This window comes from Tachypleus tridentatus, chromosome 11 (genome assembly GCF_004210375.1).
Source record: "Tachypleus tridentatus isolate NWPU-2018 chromosome 11, ASM421037v1, whole genome shotgun sequence".
In the NCBI taxonomy this organism is placed as follows: Eukaryota; Metazoa; Arthropoda; class Merostomata; order Xiphosura; family Limulidae; genus Tachypleus; species Tachypleus tridentatus.
This window is the reverse complement of record NC_134835.1, coordinates 39,040,731-39,064,599: the sequence shown is the minus strand read 5'-3', so window position 1 is coordinate 39,064,599 and position 23,869 is coordinate 39,040,731. Positions and strand designations below refer to the sequence as shown.

The window sequence follows — 23,869 nt, the reverse complement described above, 5'->3', positions numbered from 1 at the left end:
TAGCCAGGTTTTCATGATGCAAAGCGGTAAACGTGCACAAACATCAAAAGCTACACCAATTTGAATGTGATTGTTATATTCCGCAAAGTGTTATAAAGATACAGCGTATAACTGGTTATTATGTCATGTGATTCAAACGAAGCTTGATTTTTTAAAATTATAAAATGGTGCATTGTAGTAACGAAAATTTTAAATGGGTAAAACAGTACTCATTGTTATTGATGAAGTTTCTAAATGAATATTCATGGCTCACAGAAGCCTTTGTTTTGGTATGTTATTAATTCACTATACAATCTTTAGTGCTGTATATAACTTTTTCTCTAATTGTTTTGTTTTCTTTGCTCTTACTGTGAAACAGACTGCCCATAGGCCTGAGGGAAAGTTTTATAATGCATTTTATGGTTAACTAAATTAAAATAAATAAAAAAGATCAGTCTATAAAATATATTTTTCCACTGTAACAAGATCTTTGTTACTTAATATATGATTTGAATTCAAACGATGTAGTAATCAAGTACACAGATATCTAGAAAAAAAAAAGTCAAAATTCCTACAGAATTTATGTTCATGAATGTCAACCTTAGAATATATTGAACATGGACAGTGAAGGAAAACATAAATAATAGTTTGAAATATAAAGTTCTTTATTTATGCATACAGTGACAAAACTTCATCTGTCTCAAGTCACTCAGTTAAATCCACATAAGTACTAAGGATTGTTCGAGACAAGGGTGTCACCTGAATTTAGTAACAGGGGGGATAATTATGAACTAGATTTGAATTTGGTTGCTTTGAGACTTTTAAGCCCTTACCTTCCAGTCATTAAAGCATTTGTTTCAGGGCAAAAGTGTGAACCACAGTTCTTGAGCTCAATGCTTGCCAGGTTAGATTTTGTAATATTCCAATCTGTTGTAATTTTTGACACTCATGTACATTCATAGCTAAAAGTTTGATGGATGAACATCTGACATCTTGCCACAAAAATGTAAAGATGATAAAATTAAATGTTTACCAATTCATTTGAATGAGGTTGCTAATAAGTAGCTTACATTAAAACAATTTAAAGTAATATGTATTTAAGTACCATTTTGTCATCATTATTGTTCGTCACCACTAACATTGTAAAATAACGGTGTTATTACTAAATGTTTCAACAATTTCTGGCAAAATATAGAAATTTGCCCACAAAGATACATTAAGCCATAATATGTTTATTAAAAAGAGAATGCTTCCTTGCATTTAGTAATATACTAAAAAATTAATTTTTGAGAGCATATTTAGTGATTTTTTTTCTTAAGTATAACAAGTTAGGTTTAAGTTTTAAAGAGCTTTAAGTGTTAATAATTTGTTTACTAATTTATCTTATTGTTAATTTATAACATTTTTAATGATGCTTTAACAGGACTTTTTTACTGAGAATCACTGGAACAAGCTGCCACTGTGCTGGTCTTCTTTTCTATCCAATGTTGGTCCTCAAGAGCTAGGTGATTGGCTCAGTGAAGGAGACATTTCGTATGGCTTATTTCAGTTTTTAACTGTTTAGAAGTATTTTTTTTGGTAAAAAACTATTTTAATACCATGTTTAAATTAAAGTTAATGTAATGAGGAATAGATATTTAAATAGGGAAAGTATTTTATGATGAATTTTTTGTAAAAGGTGTATAAAAATCATGTTAAGGTCATTTTAAAGTAAAAAATTACCAGTTTTTGTAAAAACCCTTTTGTGATTCTTGAAGTTTGCTGATCTTCATAATTAAAATTACTAAATCAGTGTTGTTAACTATTCATAGAAATTGTGGAATTATTGTTCTTATATTAGTGCACTTGTATCATTTTCCAAATTTTTTTAGCTATAAGCAAGTTTGGCCTTTGAGTTTACAAGCTTATCGTGCAACTGTAAATGCATTAGCACTTACAAGAAAGCCCATAAGCTCACCAGAAGCTGTTTACTTATTTTTGAATAAGATCATACCTGGTCATCCACATCAAGAAGGTATATTTTAATTATATTTTTTTTGTAATTATTAATTAGTAAGAATAACTGGTGGGGACCATAGTTTCTGCTTTGTCCTCTACTTAGAAATTATAACCCTTTTTTTATATTTTAAAAATTTAATGCAGCTGATTGATTCAATTCATAGTTTATACTTTTGTTTGGGTCACAATAATCTATCGGGTTTAGAAGTATTGTTGCATTGAGTGGTAATGCTTGTTAAGGACACTTATTACATTGGTTCCCTATCTCATAAACTATCTTGCAGTCTGTATGTAATTGAGAAAGCTTCAAAGTTCTCTGTCTGTGAACATACTGTTGAGATGGTATTAACTTAAATATTGTGTGCAAGTACATAAAGATTTATAATTTGGATCTCTAATTTGATTGCATTTCACATTTACATATGTCTTTTGAGTCGTATTGACTGGTAGAAGATTGGTTTAACCTATCATACTTACATGTCTACACTGTGGCAGTGTTGGAAAATATTCTAAACTCAATTAATTGTAATTGGATGAAGAGTAGGACTTTCTTTTTGACTTACACTGAAGGAGTATTCTGTAAAAAGTAAGAATTACTGTGACAAGTGTATTAGAATGACTTGTTTGTTTGTCTGAACTTAGAGGAAGTGAGAGTAAGTTATAAGGAATTTTTGTTTTTCAGCAAACTTTTAACATAAGTAGACATCACTAATTCAAACCCTTTAAGAAACAAATCATAATTTTATATATTTTAAAAATGGCTGGTATGGGTGGAGAAAGCACTAATAGAGGAGCGAACAATGTTTCGACCTTCTTCAGTTATCATCAGGTTCGTTGCAGATTATTAAATCATAATTTTAGTATCATGCAATAAAACTATGAAAAATGAACATACTTTCAAAATAAACTTTTCACAGTTGCATAAAAGGTTTAACATAAAATAACCCCTTCATTAAACTACAATAAAAAATGAAATAACCACTTCAATGTAAATTACATGGAAAAAAACACATTGTTAATTTAACGAGATAATATAAAATAAAAATGATGTAGACAAATGAGAAAGCAAAACATAATCAAAATAACTATTCATATGAAACATTAATGTTACATATAATTTATAAAATTTACAATTTAATTATATCAATTATAAACATTGTTGTCTCATCAGGAAGTATTTGGAATAAATAATTAATTGTTTGATATCATCATCATCATCTGCCACTCGATTCCATTAAGGAACATAGGGCCGCAATCACTGCGGTTTTCGTAACAGGAATTTAAGTGAGTAGGTTGTTAGCCCATTGCACCTAGCTGTCCCTAATTTAGCAGTGTAAGATTAGAGAGAAGGCAGCTAGTCATCACCACCCACTGCCAACTCTTGAGCTACTCTTTTACCAACAAAAAGTGGGATTGACCATCACATTATAACACCCCCACAGCTGGGAGGGCGAGCATGTTTGGTGCAAAGAGGGTGCCAACCCGCGACCCTCAGATTACGAGTCCCACGGCCTAACACGCTCGGCCATGCCGAGCCAATTGTTTGATAAAATGATGATAAATTAGTTAACATAATGTTAATCACAGAGCATTGTAATCATGTGTAATTGGTTAAAGGAATTTAAACTGGTGAAACAAGATTGTGCTTAATTTCAAATGATTCATATAATGAATAGAATAGTTCATTAGTTATATGTGTCAATTTTATTTAAGCAATTGTATCATTCAAAATATGCACTTAATATTGCTTTTTACTTATGTTTTATTCTGGTACATTTTGGTGTTGAGAAGGGAAACTTGGGGCCTGATTCTAGCATTGTGGTAAATAGATTCAAAATCTAGTAACACTGAGAAGTTTCACTAATCAGTTACATATAGTTTTTTTTTATGTTTGCTAGCCTTCAAAATCAGATTTTCTACCAAGTTTTTGTCACATCATTCTCTTGTAGGAAAAGTTTTAGACAAGTTAGTAATGATTTTATTTTACATTAAAGAAAAGTTAAAGAGTTAAACATAAAGACATGGTGATGCAGCAATAAGTATGACACAAATCTCGTATTGTGAAGCCATGAAACAATTATATCAATGCGTCATCCAATACAGTACAATACAATTTATATATCTTCATGAAATTTGGTCAGCTTTAGACAAACATTATGAGTATTTTGTACAGAAAAAAATCAGAATTTCTAATAAAATATTTTTGCTAAGAATTAATGATTCAGTTAAAGAAAATGAGTATCGAGTAGTACAATTTGTCATAATTTCTTTTATCAAAATCATTACGTGCAAAGTAACATAACAATTTAACAATAAGAAATTAGATAGACATATATTAATTTTGCTTTTATTTCGCTTCTCTTGCCAGCTGCCATTTAGTTGATTGAGCCTAAAAAAAATACTGTAAAGTATGAAGAACTTAAAAAAGATAATATTGGTAATATAAATAATAAATTACAGACAAGACTGTCAAATTTTGTAATAAAATGTTTGTAAAATACCTCTATCTATATGTGCATTGTATCAAGGCATCAGTATCTAGATATATATCTTGTCAACTACTATAGTGAGATGGACGCCCCTTGTAATAATAAAACATAATACAATATCTATCTAGCATTTAAAAATATCTCTATTATTAGTTTTCTTAAAATCTGATTTTATTCAAATTTTTTAATTTGTTTCATTTTGTAGTTGAAAGTGAAGCTTTACGATTTTCTGTTTTTGAGGCAAAATAGTTAAGGGAATTTATTTATGCTTAGCTGCAATCACCAGTAATAAGAATTGTGTGGATTTATGTGGTAACTCCATCCAGATGGAGCTCTATGAATCTCCAGTTTAATAAATTTTTAGTTTTTATATAATTTGCCACTTTCATTTTTATGTATGTTTAAAAAAAATATATCATTTCTTTGAATGCCTTCATTTTGCATTATGACAACATTCCTGACTTCTTGCCTCATTATGGGGTGGAGCTTATTTCAGAAGTAACACAGTAAATATTTATACATTACTTGAGTAACTATGTAACTATTTTATTACTAAAGCTTCAAAGCTGAGTTACTAATTATTCAATGATGTTGGCTTACAGTAAAAAGAAATAAAAATTGTTACTTTTTTGTTTTGAATAGTTCCTACAGATATGACTAAAGTCTCTAAAATAAAGTGGTTGAAAGCTGTGAATGAATTCTCTGCTACTGGTGGTCAACATGTGAACCTGGAACATATTTTCAGAAGACGAGTAAGACCAAAGAAACAGCATGAAATTTTGAGATTAACCCAGGTTAATTTATCTTATACAACGTGTTCAAAATTAGAATAATGTTTACTGTATACCAGTTAGAAGATCATTGGTAGAAATTTAGTAAGTTACTTGTATTTTCAAAGAACTGTTTTTTAAATTTTTTAAAAGGATGCTTAAAAATGAAACTACATGAAAAATAGATTGTTCAATAATACATATGACCTAAGAGTTGGAAGAAGTTACCACATCAGTTGTTTATTTATGTAGAATAATAATTAAGTTATTAATAATGTAGAAACAATCTGAGTATTATTTGATTTTTTATTTCAGACATAACAGTTGGTATATTCTCTATATGTTATTCTATCTATAGTTACAAGTTATTCTATTTTTATGGAAAAAAAAACATATGAGTGGAATAATATCACTTAAGTAAATAACTTATTGCATAGCATTTCAAGTAGTAACTCTCATTCTTAAGTTGTGATATAACCTGTAATGCTGGTAGGTTTTTTGAAGGTTTGACAAAAAGAATTTGCTTGAATAGTTGAAAACTTTTGTACTTAGATGATCCTGTTTTTATGTGTTTTCTAATTTTCTATGTGGACATCACTTCCACTTTTATTTAAACTTGTCAGGAAGTTTGTTTTATTATTATCTTGTTACAAAGTAAATTTTTACAAGCTTTCTTTTAAGTATGTTTGTAACTAAGAGTCTGCATTTAAAACAATTATTTCTAATATATATTGTAATGTAAAAAGGTTATTCAATGTGAGTCTTTAATCATAAAAATTATCTTAATGTGTTATCTTTAACAAAACAACACTGTATCTTTTTATTTGTAAGATGGAAACTTAAATCTTCAGTTCCTAACAATTTGCCACTTTTAAAAGGGGTTTTGATACATTCAATTTTGATGTTTAAATATTTTAGGTTATTGACTTGGTACTTAAACAGATTCAGTGTGACCAGGTTATTGATGTTGGTTCTGGTCAAGGCCATCTTGCTCGTTTATTGGCTCTTGGCTATCATTTTCAAGTGGCAACTGTAGAAGCAGAAGAACAGCATGTCTCAGGAGCTCAGAAGTTAGATGAACAAGTTAGTTAATAGTTATGTATTTGTACACACATGAACACCTTACCTTTGTCCTGTAGTTATATTTACAAATCCAAGCTATTTAATTATATAATAGTTAGTACTTGCTAGTAATAATAAGCAGTGCTATTTTTGTAACCACAAAAGAACTGGTGCTAAAAATGTCATATCTTGGCAAAACACAGCTAGGAAATTTAAAGAGAATGGTAAGCACAGCCAGTTGTATAGGAGGCATATATCAAACGACAAAAAAGAACTATAGGAGGAAAAACTCAACAAATAATGTTGTTACAATGTTGTTTTCAGCAACAGCAACAAAAAACGGTATTGAAAACAAAAAGTTGAACTGAGCTACACCATAAAAATAGGCCTGATAACAATAAATGCATGTATAAAGTATAAATTAAAATACTGTTTATATATATTGTGAACCGTAGTGTCTGTCTAAATGTTCATCTGTCTCCCATTTAGTGTGGCTGATTTCTGCACTGCATTTGAAAAGCTGCACACACCAATAAAGCTCAACATTCACTTTTGAAATAACAGGAGAACAAGCTTAAATAATGTCAATGTCAAATTTTATGTTACAAACAGGATATTCCACACTATTAGTCATACTATCATACACTTTTCAACATGTGACATAAATAACATAAATGTAGATTTACCTATGTTATTGTTGGGCAGCTCTTATTGTGACTGAAATGCTCAACAATTACTTTTTGTTGTGGGCAATATAAGCAGCTCAGTGTTTTGACTTTGAACGAAATCAAGAATGCATCACAACAACCTTTTAAAAAGTCCATGAAATAATTTAAATTGATAAATTAACTTATTATTTTCTCATCATTGGGGATAGGTACCCTTCTTTTTCCACTACTGTTACCTTTGCTTGTAATATAAAATTTTCAAATTAACCTACAAAGGTAAACAAATAAGCTATATAAGTACAATAAAATAATAAATGTTGCTCTGAAATATATGGATAGCTTTTTTTCATTATTTTAATATTCTTTTTCTAATAAAAAATGTTTATGGAGTTACTATTGCAGGCCATTGTGTAGACTTTTGCACTGTAATATATATATATATATATGTGTGTGTGTGCTTTTTATCTTGTATAGACCATTTAGGTATACTCTTTCAGAGGAAAATATTTTTTAGTTATAATTTATTTTAAGAATATTGGCCAAATTGTGTTTCATGATGATGTATTATAAAACATTTTTTTAAAGCGTTCATGAAATTTATTTTTGCCAGAATATTTCATGGGTTTTGTTTCATGTAATAAGGCCTTAAGTCATATGAAGAAGAAGGAACAAAGATTGGCATATTCAGTTGAAGAGGATATTAGTAATGAACTTATTGAAAAGTATAAAAAATTTCCAGTTTGCTGCCATGAACCTCCAAAACACCTTCGTTATTGTGTTTCAGCCTCTTCGACTCCAGACGACCTGTTACAGGTGATAAAAGTATAGTTAAGTTACAATAGAAATAATACAACATACTTATGTTACTTAACATATATTTGAATTAAAGGAATTTCTTGGGTATTAGCTTTCAGGATAAGAGGTAATGACTAAAACCACTGTTTTAGTACTTATGGTGTATAAATGCCAAAGCTGACAAAGCATAATCCATTAGTATCACATCACAATAAGAAAAACAAATCATACTTCTCTAGTTTGAACGTTATGCAGAGTAAGATTTAATGTATCACACATGACTGTATAAATATCATTTCAAATGAGTCTTTGTCTATTATAGTCCAGCTAGACTCGTAAACTCTGTTGTACTGAACAAAAGACTTCATTGTCTGCTTTATATATCAGACAGAGTGTTAATTGTTCCTGTGCTGTCATAAAGTTAATTCCATTAGCTGTAGCCTTTCATTAGCAGAAAATGTATGAGTGAGTTACCCTAAATATAAAGCTTAGATCTAGAAATAACCTTTCTTCATTCTTAATTGTTATGGTCATAAATGTATGCTTATGTCTGATTTTTACAGTTTTCTTACTATACAAGTAATTTTTTTACAATTAAATCATAGAAAGTGTAAAGCATATGACTATAAATTTTGAATAATGCTATATTTAGTTGTTAGTAAGATGTAGGGCTTATTGTTGTTTAACTGTTTACGAGATGTTTTGTTAAAGTCATGTAGTGTGTTGTACTTTCCAGTCTAACTATTGTGCTAGCTATTTGAAGATTAAGTTAGAGTCTGGGATATTTTTCCAGTTTAGATTTACCAGTAAGTTTTATTTAGGTTCAGATGTAAAGGGAATTGTGATCAATCTGTTTTACACTGTCATGAACTTTTTAATATCTCGCTAAAAATAATACTCTTCACATTTCTAGGTCCTCAATGATTCTTGGCCATCAACGAAAGATAACTTCTTCAATGATGTGGTAGGAACAAGTAGTCCTGAGTTATTACTACATATAACATACATATCTATATATATGGTGTATCTAGTCTGTTTCTGGTAGGAACTAGCAGTTCTGAGTTACTACTACATATAACAAACATGTCTATATATATGGTGTATCTAGTCTGTTTCTGGTAGGAACTAGCAATTTTGAGTTACTACTACATATAACGTACATGTCTATATATATGGTGTATCTAGTCTGTTTCTGGTAGGAACTAGCAGTTCTGAGTTACTACTACATATAACAAACATGTCTATATATATGGTGTATCTAGTCTGTTTCTGGTAGGAACTAGCAGTTTTGAGTTATTACTACATATAATGTACATGTCTATATATATGGTGCATCTAGTCTTTTTAGAAACAATGGTACATAATACATATGAAAACCAATGAAGCATCGTACCAGTTTCCAGTTTGTTCAGTGATTGAGAGGTTATTGAAGTATTAATATCAGGATTAGCTTTTCTGTGTATTCAGTTAATTTGTTGATTTTGTGTGAAATTGTTCTAGTAAGCTTTTTGGTACATTACTTATAGTACTGTTAGCAAGTAACTTTTTTTTGGAAGTGAAAACTTCTACCAGTGATAGTAGCCTGTAGTGGCAAATACTAAGAAAGAATTAAGTTCATTTATTATTATTATGTGGACTTTCTTTCATATTATTTTTTATGAATAATCTATAAATGAGTCTGTCAAATCATGGAAGTGATAGAACATAACAACATGATCCTTTCAAGTTTTACATACTGGAAAGTAATAAGTGTTTATTGTTCAAACATATTTTAAATTTTGACAGTTAATTGAGTAATAAATATTGTAGTTTCCTCTACCAAATGATAAATTTGCAACATTGATTCTAACTGCAGTTGAACTTGCATATTAAATGCTTACAGACTCATTTTGGCCTTGTCGGACTACACACTTGTGGAAATCTTGCTTCAACAATGCTACGACTTTTTACGGAAACTTCAGAAGCAAGAATGTTGTTATCAGTAGGATGTTGTTACATGAAGTTAGATATTAACAGGTAAAGACTGGAACACTTAAATTTTTTTGGCAAGCCAAGTAACATATAGTTTAAATAAAACAAGTTCTGTCTTCAATACTGGAACTATTCTTCTAAACATTGTTTTAAACAAATGCAAAAGAGTTGTATAATTTTTTGTGAAATATATTTGATTTTGAAGAGAGCCCTATCAAATGCAGTATTAAATAATTTTATTTGTATTTTTAAATTTTTTCTCCAAAAATTAATAACACTTTTATTGTTTCTCACAATTTTCAGATATACCATTATCAGTATGAAAGTAATTCTTTGTAGCTTAAGCTTTCATTAATCATTATTTCAACTTTAGGTTGCCCACTCCTATACCCTAAGGATTTTCTTATTATCATAGTCACATGTGTCCAAAGATATTTCAGAAAAACTATACATTATAAACTAAAAGTAGATTGAAACTGAATGTACAGATAATGCAATAGTGTTTTATTGACCTTGCAATTTTACTGAAGTTTTTTTATATGGTATTCTAATTTATCCTAATAGCTTTAGTAATTTGACGTATTGTACAAGACTGCACAAGGTGTATCAACTGAGGCTTTGTACATTGTAGACCAGCCTGCCTAATAAGCTATGCTATATTGAGTAAAAGGCCTTGCTGTTATTGGCATGATTGAGAACATAAAACTAAATATTCTTACTGAGCAAAACATCCATAGGATTTAACAAGATATTTTTAACTCTTTTTGAATAAATGTGTGAAATATATGTCATATTTCAGTGTTTAAAGTGCAGAGTTCTAGCTTTTTTTTCTATCCTTTTGTGATTTTTACTGTGTTTAATGGAAAAAATATGTTTTAAATAATTATCAATTATAACTTAATTAATTCTGCACAAAATACAAGGAAGGAAGGAAAAAATCCAAAAGATAAATATTATTAAAACACTTAATTGTAATTTTTATAAGTAATGTTTAAGTGAAGCTACATCTTTTCTCTCACATTATAAAAATAGGATGGCTTGTACAAAGACTGGTTTTGTCTGCTGTGGAAGTAGGCAATGAGAAGTAAACGCACTACACCTTTGTGAAGCTCAGAATATACAGTGTTAATTGTGTTTTTTATTTTCAGTGTAAAATGTAGAAATAAATTTTTTAAAAATCTAAAAATTCAATTAAATTTTGTAAGAAATTTCAGATAGAGCTGTAACTGATTAAAATATATAAGGTATAGAAATAATTTCACTGTTTTCAGAAAGTTAAAACTATCCTTCAATAAAGTGTTTATCCTTGTATTTTCTTATTTGATAGTACTGGTTTGGCAAGTGGTTATCCTCTAAGCTCATTTATCAGAAATAAACCTGAACACAAATTAAATTATGAGGCACTAGAAGTAGCCTGCCATGCCATTGAGAAATATAGCAAGAAACTTAAAGGTGAATCTGTTTGCTTATGTATATTTCATGTGTAAGTTTATTTCAATTGGTATAAGATTCTGCATAAATAAATTATTAAACAATAAGTTAGAGGACAAAAGATACCACTCAAACTTTTAAAAAGCCTACAAGATGAAATTGCACTTTCAGTTTCAAAATATTTGGTATCAGTACAGCTTTGTTCACCTCAAAATGTAAAATGATGTTGTTTTTTTTACAATGTATTAAAACATAAACAAGACTGTAAGATACAGAAATATTTAATATAAATGGTTAGTTAGAATAAGCTATGTATGTAAATCAAAACTAAAAATCAAATTAGTAATAAGAATATAATTGAATATGTTGTTCTTACATTTTTACTTTTATAAAGATTAGAATGCATTATTTTATCAGTTAAGTATTCTCTGTTAGCAATATTTTTTAACAATAAGCTTTATAATAGTTAGTGCTTGACTCGTAATCTGAAGGGCATGGGTTCGAATTCCCATCCTACCAAATATGCCATGGAGGCATTATAACATGATGGTCAATCCCACTATTTATTGGTAAAAGAGTAGTCCAAGAGTTGGTGGTGGATTGTGATTATAAATAACCATCCCTGTAGTCTTTCACTGCTAAATTAGGAACAGCCAGCTCTGATAGCCCTCATGTAGCTTTGCATGAAATTCAAAACAAAAAACAAAAACCCAATAAAACTTACAAGGTAAGACCAGCTAATAATGCTAAATAATTTCTGCAATAAAAAGTAATAATAATAATAAAGATATGAAAACTTGTAGAATATTTCATTAGTGAAAATTAAGAACAATTTCATAAGGTTTGAAGCTGCTCTGTTGTATATGCTATATGATTAGCTTACAGGAGTTTTTCAGAATTCATAAACAAAACAAAATATATTTTCTAAGCACGCGAATTAGACCCTATTTTGTGTCAATGTGAAATTATTTCTTTCTTTCAGAATTTGAAATAATTTATAATAGTGTTAAAATCTATATTTATTTTCTAGAAATGAAATTGCTAAATATATTTAATGAACTTTCTTCTAGAAATCAAGGTGGAAACAAAATAATTCTGAGGTTATAGTAGGAATGAGTAAAGTATTTTCTTAAAACATTGTGTACTATAAAGAACATTTATAACTGGTTACTGTAATTATTCTCATTATTTTGTCACCTGATTTTTCAGTTGTTTTACCTTGTAATAATGAATGAAAGATTTCTGATTTACAAGTAGATAAAAATGACTTAAATGTTTCATGGATGTTTTGTGTAAATTTTGTCTAGAAAATGCTAGCTCCTTAAAAATTCATTGCTATAGAGCCACACTTGAAGCATTGATAAGCAAATATTATCCAGACAAACGTCGATATGGACTTCGAAGTGTCAGTCATGCAGACAGAATCACATTTACAGAGTAAGTGTGTCAATTTCTGATTTCAATTATTGTACTGCCTGTTATGCCATGGTATTACAAATGGTGGTAAAGAACTTGAGGCCTGTTCATGTAGATTTCTTAAATTCTATGATATGACTTCTAAGAAATATTTGCTATCTTCTTATTTGCTTAGAGGGTTATTTTTTTCAAATATTGAAAACAAATCTAGTGCATTTATTTAGTATTTAAAGTACATTATTGTAATTCATTGATTTTGTTATTAAATTAGGATAATACTCACTTTTTAGTTTGTACTTTATCATTAAGAAAATTCATTTCACTTGGTAACATGAATCAAGTGAAATTGAAATAAATACATTAAAAAGTACTAAGTGATGGATGAATGATGTGTATTAAGTACCATAGAGACTGATCCAAAACTTCATAAAAGCGGAGAATACAGATAGACAAAATAAAATTAATCTTATTATAAAAAAAGTGTGAAAAATAGTTTTAGTTTTTTTGACTCCCTTCAGAAATATAATCTTTTATTTGATTTAATATTTTATAACCAAATAAAGGGCCATACTGGCATAGAAACCTTTTTTCTTTTTATCAAGAGGAATAGGCTCGGCATGGCCAGGTGGTTAAGGTACTTTACTCATAATCCAAGTTTAACAGCACACTTAAAAATAACACCAACTAAATAACTATTTATAACTGTTTCTGGATGTAGTTAGTGGGCTTATAATCCATGAAGCCTGTTGCTCGTTTCTTCAGAATTCCTCTAGGCTTACTTGTGTTGTTATGCATTTCTGTAATGATCCCATACTCGACATAGCATAATTATTTCATTGGTGCATATACCATTTCACCCATTTAATTTTAAATATCTGTGAAGAATGTCCATAAGAGAAAAAATTGTATACATCTTTATCTGTTTTCCATATTCACTTTTGTTTGTATTTTGAGTTAGTTTCATTTTCATTGTTTTTTTGTTTTTGAGTCTCCTTAATTTTTTCAACGCTGTTTTAAAACTTTCCACATAATTTGTTATCATAATCTTTTTTTCAAACATTATGAGTTTTTCTGTTGAAAAAATAATGATTAACAAATACTGCTTTAAAACTAACAATTCTATATATTCAGAATCATGTAAAACTGTTTTTGGATCCAATAATTGTTTCCTTCATTAATTTAAAATATTTGTAATATAGTTTTCAATTTATTTAATATTACCATAACACAATATATTTTATACAATATTATGATTAAATATTAATTAATATTATGATTAATCTTTAATAGATGGATAAAATTGTGATTATTATATAATATGGAGTAGTATTGCCCTTTTAGATGTATTGAAATGCAGGAGTTTGCACAAACAGCAATATTGTTGGCTAGGATTTCAATATGTATAACATAAGGCTTCCAAGATTGAAATAACATATGACAAGTACATGGGAATCAAGTGTTTAGCTTGTCAAGTATACTTCATTGTAAATGTGGCCTGAAAAGAATACATGAAACTAGTTCTGTTGAAAATAGAAGTGGTAAAGGTAGAAAGCCAAAAATGATCAGTAGTGATGTTAAGCATCTCAGAGCATTTTTGGTATGGATACATAATGGTTGAATACATATAATACCAATGATCTTGCTGTAAGATATACTACATTAGAACAAATCTCAATGGATGTAGCTGCTCAGAAACTGGTGCAGAAAGGAGATAACTAAACCTAAACATTGAAACTGGCATCAAACCACAAACAGTATATTGAGTAAAACTAGATACATGTGTTCTTTACAAATGAATCCTAGTTTCAGTTATTGGGAAACAGTCACTGACAGATTGTTTGATAGTCAAAAGAAAAACAGTATCACAGTCAAAGTGTATAATCTACAATAAACCCTGGTAGAGGAATCAATGCAGGTTTGGGATGCATCTTAACCAGTGGTGTTGGTGATTTATACAAAATTGTTGGCCCTCTGATTGGACAAGCACATTCTGACCCATCTTGCCATTCTTTCAAAAGTCACAAGTCATTGGGCATCAGTTTATTTTCCTTATGCAAATATGGTGAAATATTTTGGGAAGCTCATAACCATGGCTGCATAGAGTTCTGCTCTAAATTATCTTGAAGCTATGTGGATTTAACACCTAAGAAAGTCAAAAGTCAAACAAACGATTTATCTCATTTTAACGGAGTAATATAGAACATTTGGAACAATATTACACAATTATGCTTAGGAAACCTGTATGGCTACATGAACACATGGTTTGAGTAAAGCAAAGTGCTCATCTACAAAAATACTAGAGTGCTGCTCATGTTATTTGTGCTTTCTTTTGTATTTTCTGTGATAATATTTTATAGGCTCACCATCTAGTTACTGGTGATTGTGATGACTGTAATGGCAATGCTTGTGTGTTTCCATTATTGTTTGTCTGATTAAATGAATTCAACAGAGCCTTCAGTCATTTGCACAATATTTTTTCCTGCTCTTTAAATAATTCAATTACATAAAATTTATTAAACATGAAAAACATCATTTTCTGATTTCACTTATTAAAATTTAGATTCACTATGTCTTGACAAGCCAGGATGTAGGAAGTTGAAACCCTAAAATTAACTTTAAATGGACACTTATTTGTTGGAATGTATTTTGATGTTATGATTATTGGTAAACCTAACTTTTTTATAAAATAAAATGAATATTCTGATTATTTAGATTCAACAATATTATATGGCACCTTTGGATATGATAACTGTTCTTAATGTTACAGTTTTTACTAGAAACTATTTTTAACTTATTGTTTTCAAGCCTCATTCATTAAAATGGTATAATTCTTTACCCAGAGAAAAATATCTTTTATATAGCTGCTTAATTCAGTGAATTAAGGAGAATTATTTAACTACTTACTTTAATTTCTTATTAACCAATTTGTTAGCAAAATCATTCTAAATTAAGAAAATCATATTTTGTCCAGACATGAAAAATTGTGAGACTTTAGCAAAATTGATATTTCTTCAGTAACTTGTATTGAATACAATGAAGGTTTCTATACAAGTCATAGCTTAACAGATATTAAGTTGTTTTCTGTCTTTTTCCTTACAATATAATTTGAAAATAATACATTAATATGCAACTTAACTTTCAACTTTGGTTGGACATGCATATTGGTCAGCATGTCAAGTAAAGACTAGGAAGATGTTACTCTTTACCACTGAACAGCACTTTAGATGGCCCACCATAGAGGTAACAGTCAATTCCACTGTATTTGACAAAGAGTAGTTGTGTAGCTAGTGGTTGCTGCTGGCTGGCTTCCATTTTTCTGACCAGTATTCCCAATTAGAGATAGCTACATCTTAATTTTGTTGTATCTGACCTAACCATTCACCTGTTGCATCATGTAAGATGCTGTTTAGGTTGAAAGTATCGAATGGTAATCTTCTGACTTAAAACAAGTTTTACAGTATCTCAAATAAGCTGTATACCTAAGGCTTTTGTGAAGATATCTGAAAGTATGCTTGTGACATTTTGTTTTTCTTAATAAACATATATAATTCTTATAGTTTGGAATCTTCCTCGGCGAGTACAAGATTAATCATCTGTGTTAAAATAAGTTTATTATGTTAAAAAATTATCACGAGATTAAAGGTGAACTTTTGTATTTTGTAAAGTTCCGACACTTAACAATAACAGTAGAAGTGATGGCAACTGCCTGTTGTGGAGACACAAGTGTAGAGGACAATGTTTCAAAAGTCTGAAGATGAAAGACTTTCAAAACATCATCCTGTACAGAACAGGCAGTTGCCATCCATTCTACAAAGTTTCATCATGAATACTCTGCCTAAACAATCTATCAAAGAACAGTAGAATTTTTAAAAACACTTTCTTTTTTTGCAGATATGTACAGAAAGCTCTTAATAGAATTCAGTTGTACATTCCTGATAAAGATGTCAACTCGTCTTGGGTTGCATCATATTTGGAGCAATGGGAACATGTAGTTGTGTTTTACTCCTTGCGCTTGCTTTTGGCTCCTGTGATTGAAAGTTTAGTTCTGATTGATCGAATGTTGTATCTATATGAGAAAGGTGATGTTGGCTTGTATATTATACATTTCTACCCTGGTGTTTACAATTCTGTGTAGTGTACATGTCACAGATAATAATAGAAATATTTGACCAAACAATTACAAGTATTTTTAGATGGAAAATTTTGTGTTTTAATGGTATTGCCTATAAAAAAAAAGTTTAATTATCTAATTTTTACCTCTTGGTAAAATGTTTAGTTTGAATTATATTTCTAATATAGTTTTTGGTTTTAATATATAACATGATAAAAATAACTTTCCAGTTATTGCCTGAAAATAAAAAGATTAAAACAACAAAGATTTTATCAAATTTATTATAATATGTATAATTAATTATATGTAGAAAATATTACTTGTGTTATTGAAACAGGTATACCAAGCCTTTTAATACCATTATTTGATCCTGATATGTCTCCTCGAAACCAAGTGTTATTGGCTGTAAAGGTTCCTGACCCTCCTGAAAAGCAAGCATCAGCTAGCCAGCCTAAATCATCATCTCTAATATCACAAGTGTAATTTAACTGTAAAACATTTTTATTTATAATAAAATTTTTAACACCATTAAATTATAACAGTGGTTGAAATAATATTTTGGCATTGTAGATTTAGTGAATATTTAAAACAATGTCCAATGGTTATACTGTTGAAATAATGTCCTGGCATTGTAGATTTGGTGAATATTTAAAGCAATGTCCAAATTATCAGTGAATAAGATTAGTATTAGTGTGTATGAAGTTGATACAGTGGAGTTGAAGTGATGAAAACTGACTCAACATTTCCAATCATTATTCTATATCAGTTTTTACTCATACATGAATGCCACATTTAACAATATTTTTTTTAGAAACAGATTATGCTTTTTGATCATAATAAGATATTAATTAATAAAATCACAATTCAACTGGTTTCAGCAGTGGGTATTGGCATTATTAAAATTGTCATTACACTGCAACCTCAGCCTGTTTATATCCAAAAGAAGGAAAGAAACATAGAAACTAATATTTAAAAATTATAAACAGAGGGAAGAATGTTACTTTTTGGGCCCACCATGAATATTTGTACAAATGATTATTATGCATAATAGAAAAAGACATTCCAAAAGTTGTCTTCTATAAGATATAACAACAGTGTTTATTAATTCTGGCATTTTTTAGAAACAGTTCTTGTATTCTTCTGGTCATACTTCCCACTACAATACCAAAAATGTTTGGCCATTGCTGAAGATAACTTTTAACATTTTCTTATCACTTAGATGACTTTTTGTATCTTTTTAAATATTTTCTATTTTGACTATATAAGCTTCACCACATGTGCAATTAATTTAATACACAACTTTTTGGAGAAATTATTTTTTTTAATAATTTTCAGTTTTTTTTTGTAGAATAATAGCTAAATTATACCATGTTCTACTTTTTTTAAATACATGAAATACCAAGAAAGTAAGGTATATTAATAAGCTGCTATTTTAGAAGTCAGTTTGAAATGTCAATTGAAATTTTTATCCTTTCTTTTTTTAAGACTTCTACTGACAGCCAGCTTTTTGATACTGCTTCTTGTGGCTTAAATCAGTTATGAAACCATTTTTGCTTTAAAGCATGATTAGACTCATGATGTAGGGTCATGTTGATAGCAAATAACTTTTGATACGTTTTAAACTAGTCTCCATAATTCTTACCAAAGCATCTAAAAAAGGATAAATTCTATTAAGTTTAGGATGACACTTTTGCAAAATCAACATTTAACAGTGTGCAATGAATTTAAAATGAAATTGTCCCGTGTCTAAATACAATAAAAATGTTTTACTCTATAATTTTGTTGTATAATAACAAAACAGAGACTGGGAGCAGCCTCATAAACTACAGGTTCTGATAAAATGTTTTCATCCCACTAAATCAAGTACTTAGTTTTATTCGTATAATCAGCTAAAGGTAATATATCTGCATTATGTTTTATTTAATCTGTATTGTAAATATATTGTATTTTGCCCTGTACAAATATTTTCACATTTGCATGTTATTTTGTATATACTAGTTTTTTTCATTAAATCCATTTAATCTTCAACAAAGAATCTGGTTGGACATCATCATCATTGGTTTATATACTGGAAAAATAATTTGCATTTCAATTGTTGCATTGTTTGTAAATATAAACCATGTATAAATGGTAATATAAGTCTTTCTAAATGTTTTCAGCCATTGGTTTAAACAATGTTTTTATCTCCATTTTTTATTTATTTTTTTACAGTTCTGTCAGCAATATCAGGACTAACCTTTCTCCATTGCTACATACTTGACTGACAACAACACTGTTAATATCCTATTTGTAACAGTTTTAAAATTCTATTCATATAAAAATGCATAATGCTAATGGAACTAAACATTTGATTCATTGGGAAAATACTTTAGCAAAATCTACAAATATTAATAGTAGTAATACTAATGAATCTATTAAAACAATTAAATGTAACAAAAATAATTTTAAAACATTAATAAGGGTGAAGGACCAGATGTTACTAATAGATAGTGGAAATTTTATCCACTGAACTGTATGCAAGTTTAATAATGTGATTATTGAAACTGTGTATAGGTCTTAACTCTTGCAAAATATTAAACCCCTGATGAAGATTCAGTTACACTTTGAAATATCTAAAGTATGAGACTATTTCCAGGCTCACTGTAGATCATCTTTATACATTTAAGTATAACAATTTTTATTGTATTTTGAGACTAGGAGCAGTCATTTCAAATTTATTTATTTAATATATACGAAGGTAAATTATATTCATGAGTTTCCATACTAAACCCTTCTTTATTCTTTTTAATATACTCTAAAACAAATACATTAAAATATGTTTTTGCGATGTCTCCAGACCTTGAACGTATAATTACCAAACTTTTTTTACCCAGCAGGTTTAAAAATTTGTTTTAAAAATATTTTTAACAAAATCACTTAGAAAGGAAAGGAATTCATACCAAAAACCTGTAATTAAAATTCATTATTAATTTTTAAAAATAAATTTTGACTAAGTAAATTAATTTTTGCTATTAACTAAAATTTGCAAGGCTTTATCAAAAGGTATCTTTATTGTTGGTTAGAATACAAGAAAAATTTTCACTTCAATACCTTTTTACAACTTAACAAAATCAACAATTCCTAAACATATATACATGAAGTTTTTGAGCACCCACGAGGTCTGGGAGATTATAATGCTATAAACTGTACTGTGAACGAAGCAGAGATATTCAAATCTACTGTGTAGCTTTGTGCTTAACAAACACATTCTCAAGATTACTTTAGTTTCTTCATTCATGAGATGTGCAAGTGGATTGGGATGACATGTGAGAAGGTCTGTGTAGTTTTTTTTTTTATAGATTTTTAGTAATTCCTATGTTCTGCACACACAACAATAGCTAGAAATACAATCCCTTTTCTTCACTGTTTGTTAAAATATTAAAATACTAAATTTTCAACAAGTTTTTATATAAAATAACTTGAATTTCTTTTATTCTTCTATATGCGTTTTACCATTTTGATATACTTTCTTCATATTGATCTGTTCATCTCTTAACTCCTTTACAATAGTTTGGAACTTTTCCCATTGTTAGTCCATAAACTTATCTTCAGAAAAAAATTTTCAAAATACTTAACATTCAATTTTTAAATTCATCAGTTTTTCTGATTCTAAAACAAAATTTAAACCAAACGATATAACTCTTTTGGAAGTTAATTTGAAATGCAATAAATTACTTTCAAAATAATTAAACTTCAAATATTTTAATCTCTATTTTCATTTACTTTTAAGTTTAAAACTCTAAATATTTTTTATTTCCTGATCCAGTAAGTTTCACCTTCAAGCACTGTTTTTAAAAGTTTATTCCAAAAAAAAAAAAATAATGAAATAAATCCCATTCTTGTGCACTCGTAACCTCAAGATTTGTGCAAATCATATATGAAATTTTACATCTTTTATCCTTGTTGATCAATAAATATACTCAGTTCCACCTTTAAAATCTACTTCCCTCTTAATTTTTACATTACAGTTACTTCTACATAGGTTAGTAAGACATTTTGTTCACAACCAGGTAGCAATATGAGAGTAAATGGTTATACAATGTAAAAAACTTTCCCTGAAACCTATCAACTGTTCTTTATATGTTAAAGCACACAATACTGTTTATTTGAAATATAGAAAAAAACTTTAAACATAAAATACATATTTAAAATAATTGCTAAAATAAATCTTGCATAACATTAATACTTCATTTTTCAAAGAATTTATCTTAATTTATTTCAGTAGCAAGTACTAACATTTCTCCACATACAGATCTATATATCCATAGTAGTTAGGAAGGGTATAAAATCTGGCATCAGATATTTCACCAAGTTAAAAAAAAAAATCAACTGACATGGTCAAATATTTGAAACTTAATCGCATACATTGAATTTTATTTAACTTTGATTACATTACTTTGTATACTGGCTTGTCAACACCACATTAATATAACTAAATCAGCCAAAGTTTTGAATTACTTTTGTGAAGTTTTACAATAAGATAAATTTTGTCTGATAAGCCCTTTGAATTTTAAATACAAAGCAACACTTATTTGCATTCTGCCCACCACAGCTACTGAAACCAAGTTTCTAGCATCATAAGTCCACAGACATACTTCTGTACCACTGGAGAGACCAAATTACAAGTACTAGAATATCATAATAAAATAAACAAAAATAATTAACTACTGTGAAAGGAGTTTCACACACATAAAATGATGATTTAAATGGTTATTGTTTAATAAATTAAAATTGCATAAAATAAACAGTAATTTATTACCTCCTCCAGCCTCCTGAAAGTACACTACAAATGCTCTATACAACACTGCCATTTTGAAGTTACCAGCCATTATATTTTGTAACTATCAGTGTTTGTTAAATAATATACCATTGTTATAAAATTATATTAGCACTTTAAAAGAATTGATATTATAACATTACTCATCTACTAACATTTCAGCAGGGACCTCTTAATTATCAAATTTACAAAATATGTAAAACTTTAATATTAGGCTAAGACAGTAAAAACCATTTATTTTTTTTTTTTTTTTTTTGAGTTGTGTACATTGGTCATTGTGAAATGTTTTAGTAGGGGTGTAATTTCAATAACGTATAGACAGAGGGGAAACTTTGGGACCCAAAAATTAGCAAGAAAACTGCAGCTAATATGTTGGTTACTTAATATATGTTTTTAAATAATTTGACTGGTTGAAAAATAAGTAGTCAAAAGACATACTTGCCAAGACTGGTTCTTGGAAAAGTGAATGCCAATTATACATGTATAGAATTATTATTAAATGACAAATATATGAATTACTTGTGTGTTTTAACATTATTGTTTATAGCTGGGAATGTTATTTTCCATGATGAAAGTGAACTTAAGTTACCATAACAGAATAAAACTGTTCTTGCTGGTGTCATATGTATTGTCTAGTAACAGCTTAATACAATCTAAAAAGATATAGGGTACTACGTATTGCTTGTGAGGATACTGGTTTATTTAAAATTGTCTATGTATTACCTTCTGTATTAAAACAATTTAAAAAGATTAATGTACTAACAAAAGACAGAGCCATCAGTAACAAGACATTTTATTCCATCATGCTGCTGTACAAACTTCACTGTGCATATTTTTGAAATATTTGGGACAAGCAACTATTTACATCACTCTGTGAATCAATGAATGGAAATATGAGATTATTTTTTCATTTTCCTTTTTCGTTTTCATTTCACTAGTAACAATGGCTTATAAAATAACCATAGTAACTTCTTCCATTTCATTCAATCTCTTTGTCAGTTAAATATCTCAGCACATTTAACATCAAAATATTAACTATAATTCTTATTTTTATTATATATATATATATATATATTTTTTTTTTTACAAACCATGAGGTAAGGCAAAAAAAGTGTTCCAAAAACTTTACTATTTGAATTATTTTAGAGCATATTAATTACACCAGTTTCAGTTCAAAATATAGTAGTAAAGCTTTTGTTAAAACAATGAAATCAATTCACCTGCTATATAAAAAAAAAGCACCTCGTCCAATTTGACATGGAAATAATTTCATTTAAAACAGGATAGGCTTGGTTTCTGTCATATCTTTAACATATTGAGTGAATCTTTTCAAAAATTTTGGGTACTCTCGCTTATAGACGGCACGGAGGACTGAGGCTGGTGCCCAACCACCAGGGTTAACTAAGAAAAAAAAACATTTTATGACAAATTATTCTGCAAAAAAATTTTTAAATTACTTTTAATGCGAGATTACTACCTGTAATCTATCAAAAGAAGACAAAAGCAATTGTTTTAGAACCAATACAATAAATATCATCCAACAAAATAACTCGCATATATCAAACATTTACTACGACAAACAAAAATATCTATCTGAAGCAATTACCACCCACTCATCTGTTTTTACATCTATTAAATCTTACTGGCTATACTGTTTTTATAATAGTTTTTAAACTGTTGGATTATGATAAAAATATTGTTAACAATGTGTGTACCCAACCAAATATTCCACATTAACGTATTTTACTCTTTTTGATGTCTCAAGTTACAAACATTTGTTTTAGTAAAATTTATAAAGTTTATTCTAAATTAAGTATAAAACAATTCAAACTAATATATCTCTGGAAAATAAGATTTCCTCTAATTGCCTAAAAACATTCACAACTTGATTTTTCAAATTTTGGGTAGCATTATAAATTAAAAACACTCATCTGTAGATTACTGAATAAATATTGCATGAAATGATCGAATTAAAAAAAAATTCAATACATATAATTCTAATTTCCAAAACAAACATTTCTAATTTGAATATATTTTAAGTTTGTTTGTTACAGATCATTTTTCTGCCTTAATTTTGGTAAAGACAAGCTATACAGTATATCTTTAAATACAAAAACTGCTTTGATATCCATGTTCCACTGCATCTCAGCTTGATACAATTGTAAGGATCAAATGGTGACTTCTTACAAGAATATATAACAGTATTAAATTAAAGCACTTACTGGTTGAGCAGTAGATAATCTTGCAGGTTATGTTTTCTCGTTTTATCTCCTCATTTTCAGCAGGTGGGTCAATAAAAGTCTGACAAACTAAACTAATGGTAAGAAATACTCGAACACATTTTCCCACCTTTAGCAAAAAAA

The 23,869-nt window shown here is 28.6% G+C and overlaps 2 protein-coding genes across 7 annotated transcripts in view; one reads left to right on the top strand and one right to left on the bottom strand.

Annotated features, from left to right (window-relative positions):
* Positions 1-7: 7 nt before the first annotated feature.
* On the top strand, positions 8-18,722 carry LOC143231963 (methyltransferase-like protein 25B). Of its 5 annotated transcripts, none has more exons than XM_076466863.1 (12): positions 8-269; positions 1,403-1,512; positions 1,851-1,993; positions 5,109-5,218; positions 6,155-6,319; positions 7,609-7,779; positions 8,675-8,725; positions 9,644-9,777; positions 11,060-11,184; positions 12,471-12,600; positions 16,471-16,658; positions 17,028-18,722. In XM_076466863.1, the coding sequence occupies exons 1-12, from the start codon at positions 165-167 to the stop codon at positions 17,171-17,173; spliced, it is 1,578 nt and encodes a 525-aa protein (XP_076322978.1). In that variant the 5' UTR covers positions 8-164; the 3' UTR covers positions 17,174-18,722. The 5 variants fall into 5 exon arrangements, with proteins under 5 accessions (XP_076322978.1, XP_076322977.1, XP_076322979.1 ...); XM_076466862.1 differs by having other exon boundaries at positions 5,109-5,260; XM_076466864.1 differs by lacking the exon at positions 11,060-11,184 and having other exon boundaries at positions 5,109-5,260; positions 12,505-12,600.
* Positions 18,723-22,283: 3,561 nt separating this feature from the next.
* Positions 22,284-23,869, bottom strand: part of cert (ceramide transfer protein) — a 41,957-nt gene continuing 40,371 nt past the window's right edge. For both annotated transcript variants that reach the window (XM_076466860.1, XM_076466861.1), the window contains exons 13-14: positions 23,729-23,855; positions 22,284-22,907 (exon numbers count right to left, since the gene is read on the bottom strand). In XM_076466860.1, coding sequence (XP_076322975.1) covers positions 22,780-22,907; positions 23,729-23,855 — 255 coding nt within the window. In that variant the 3' untranslated portion in view covers positions 22,284-22,779. The remainder of the gene's footprint in view (positions 22,908-23,728; positions 23,856-23,869) is intronic.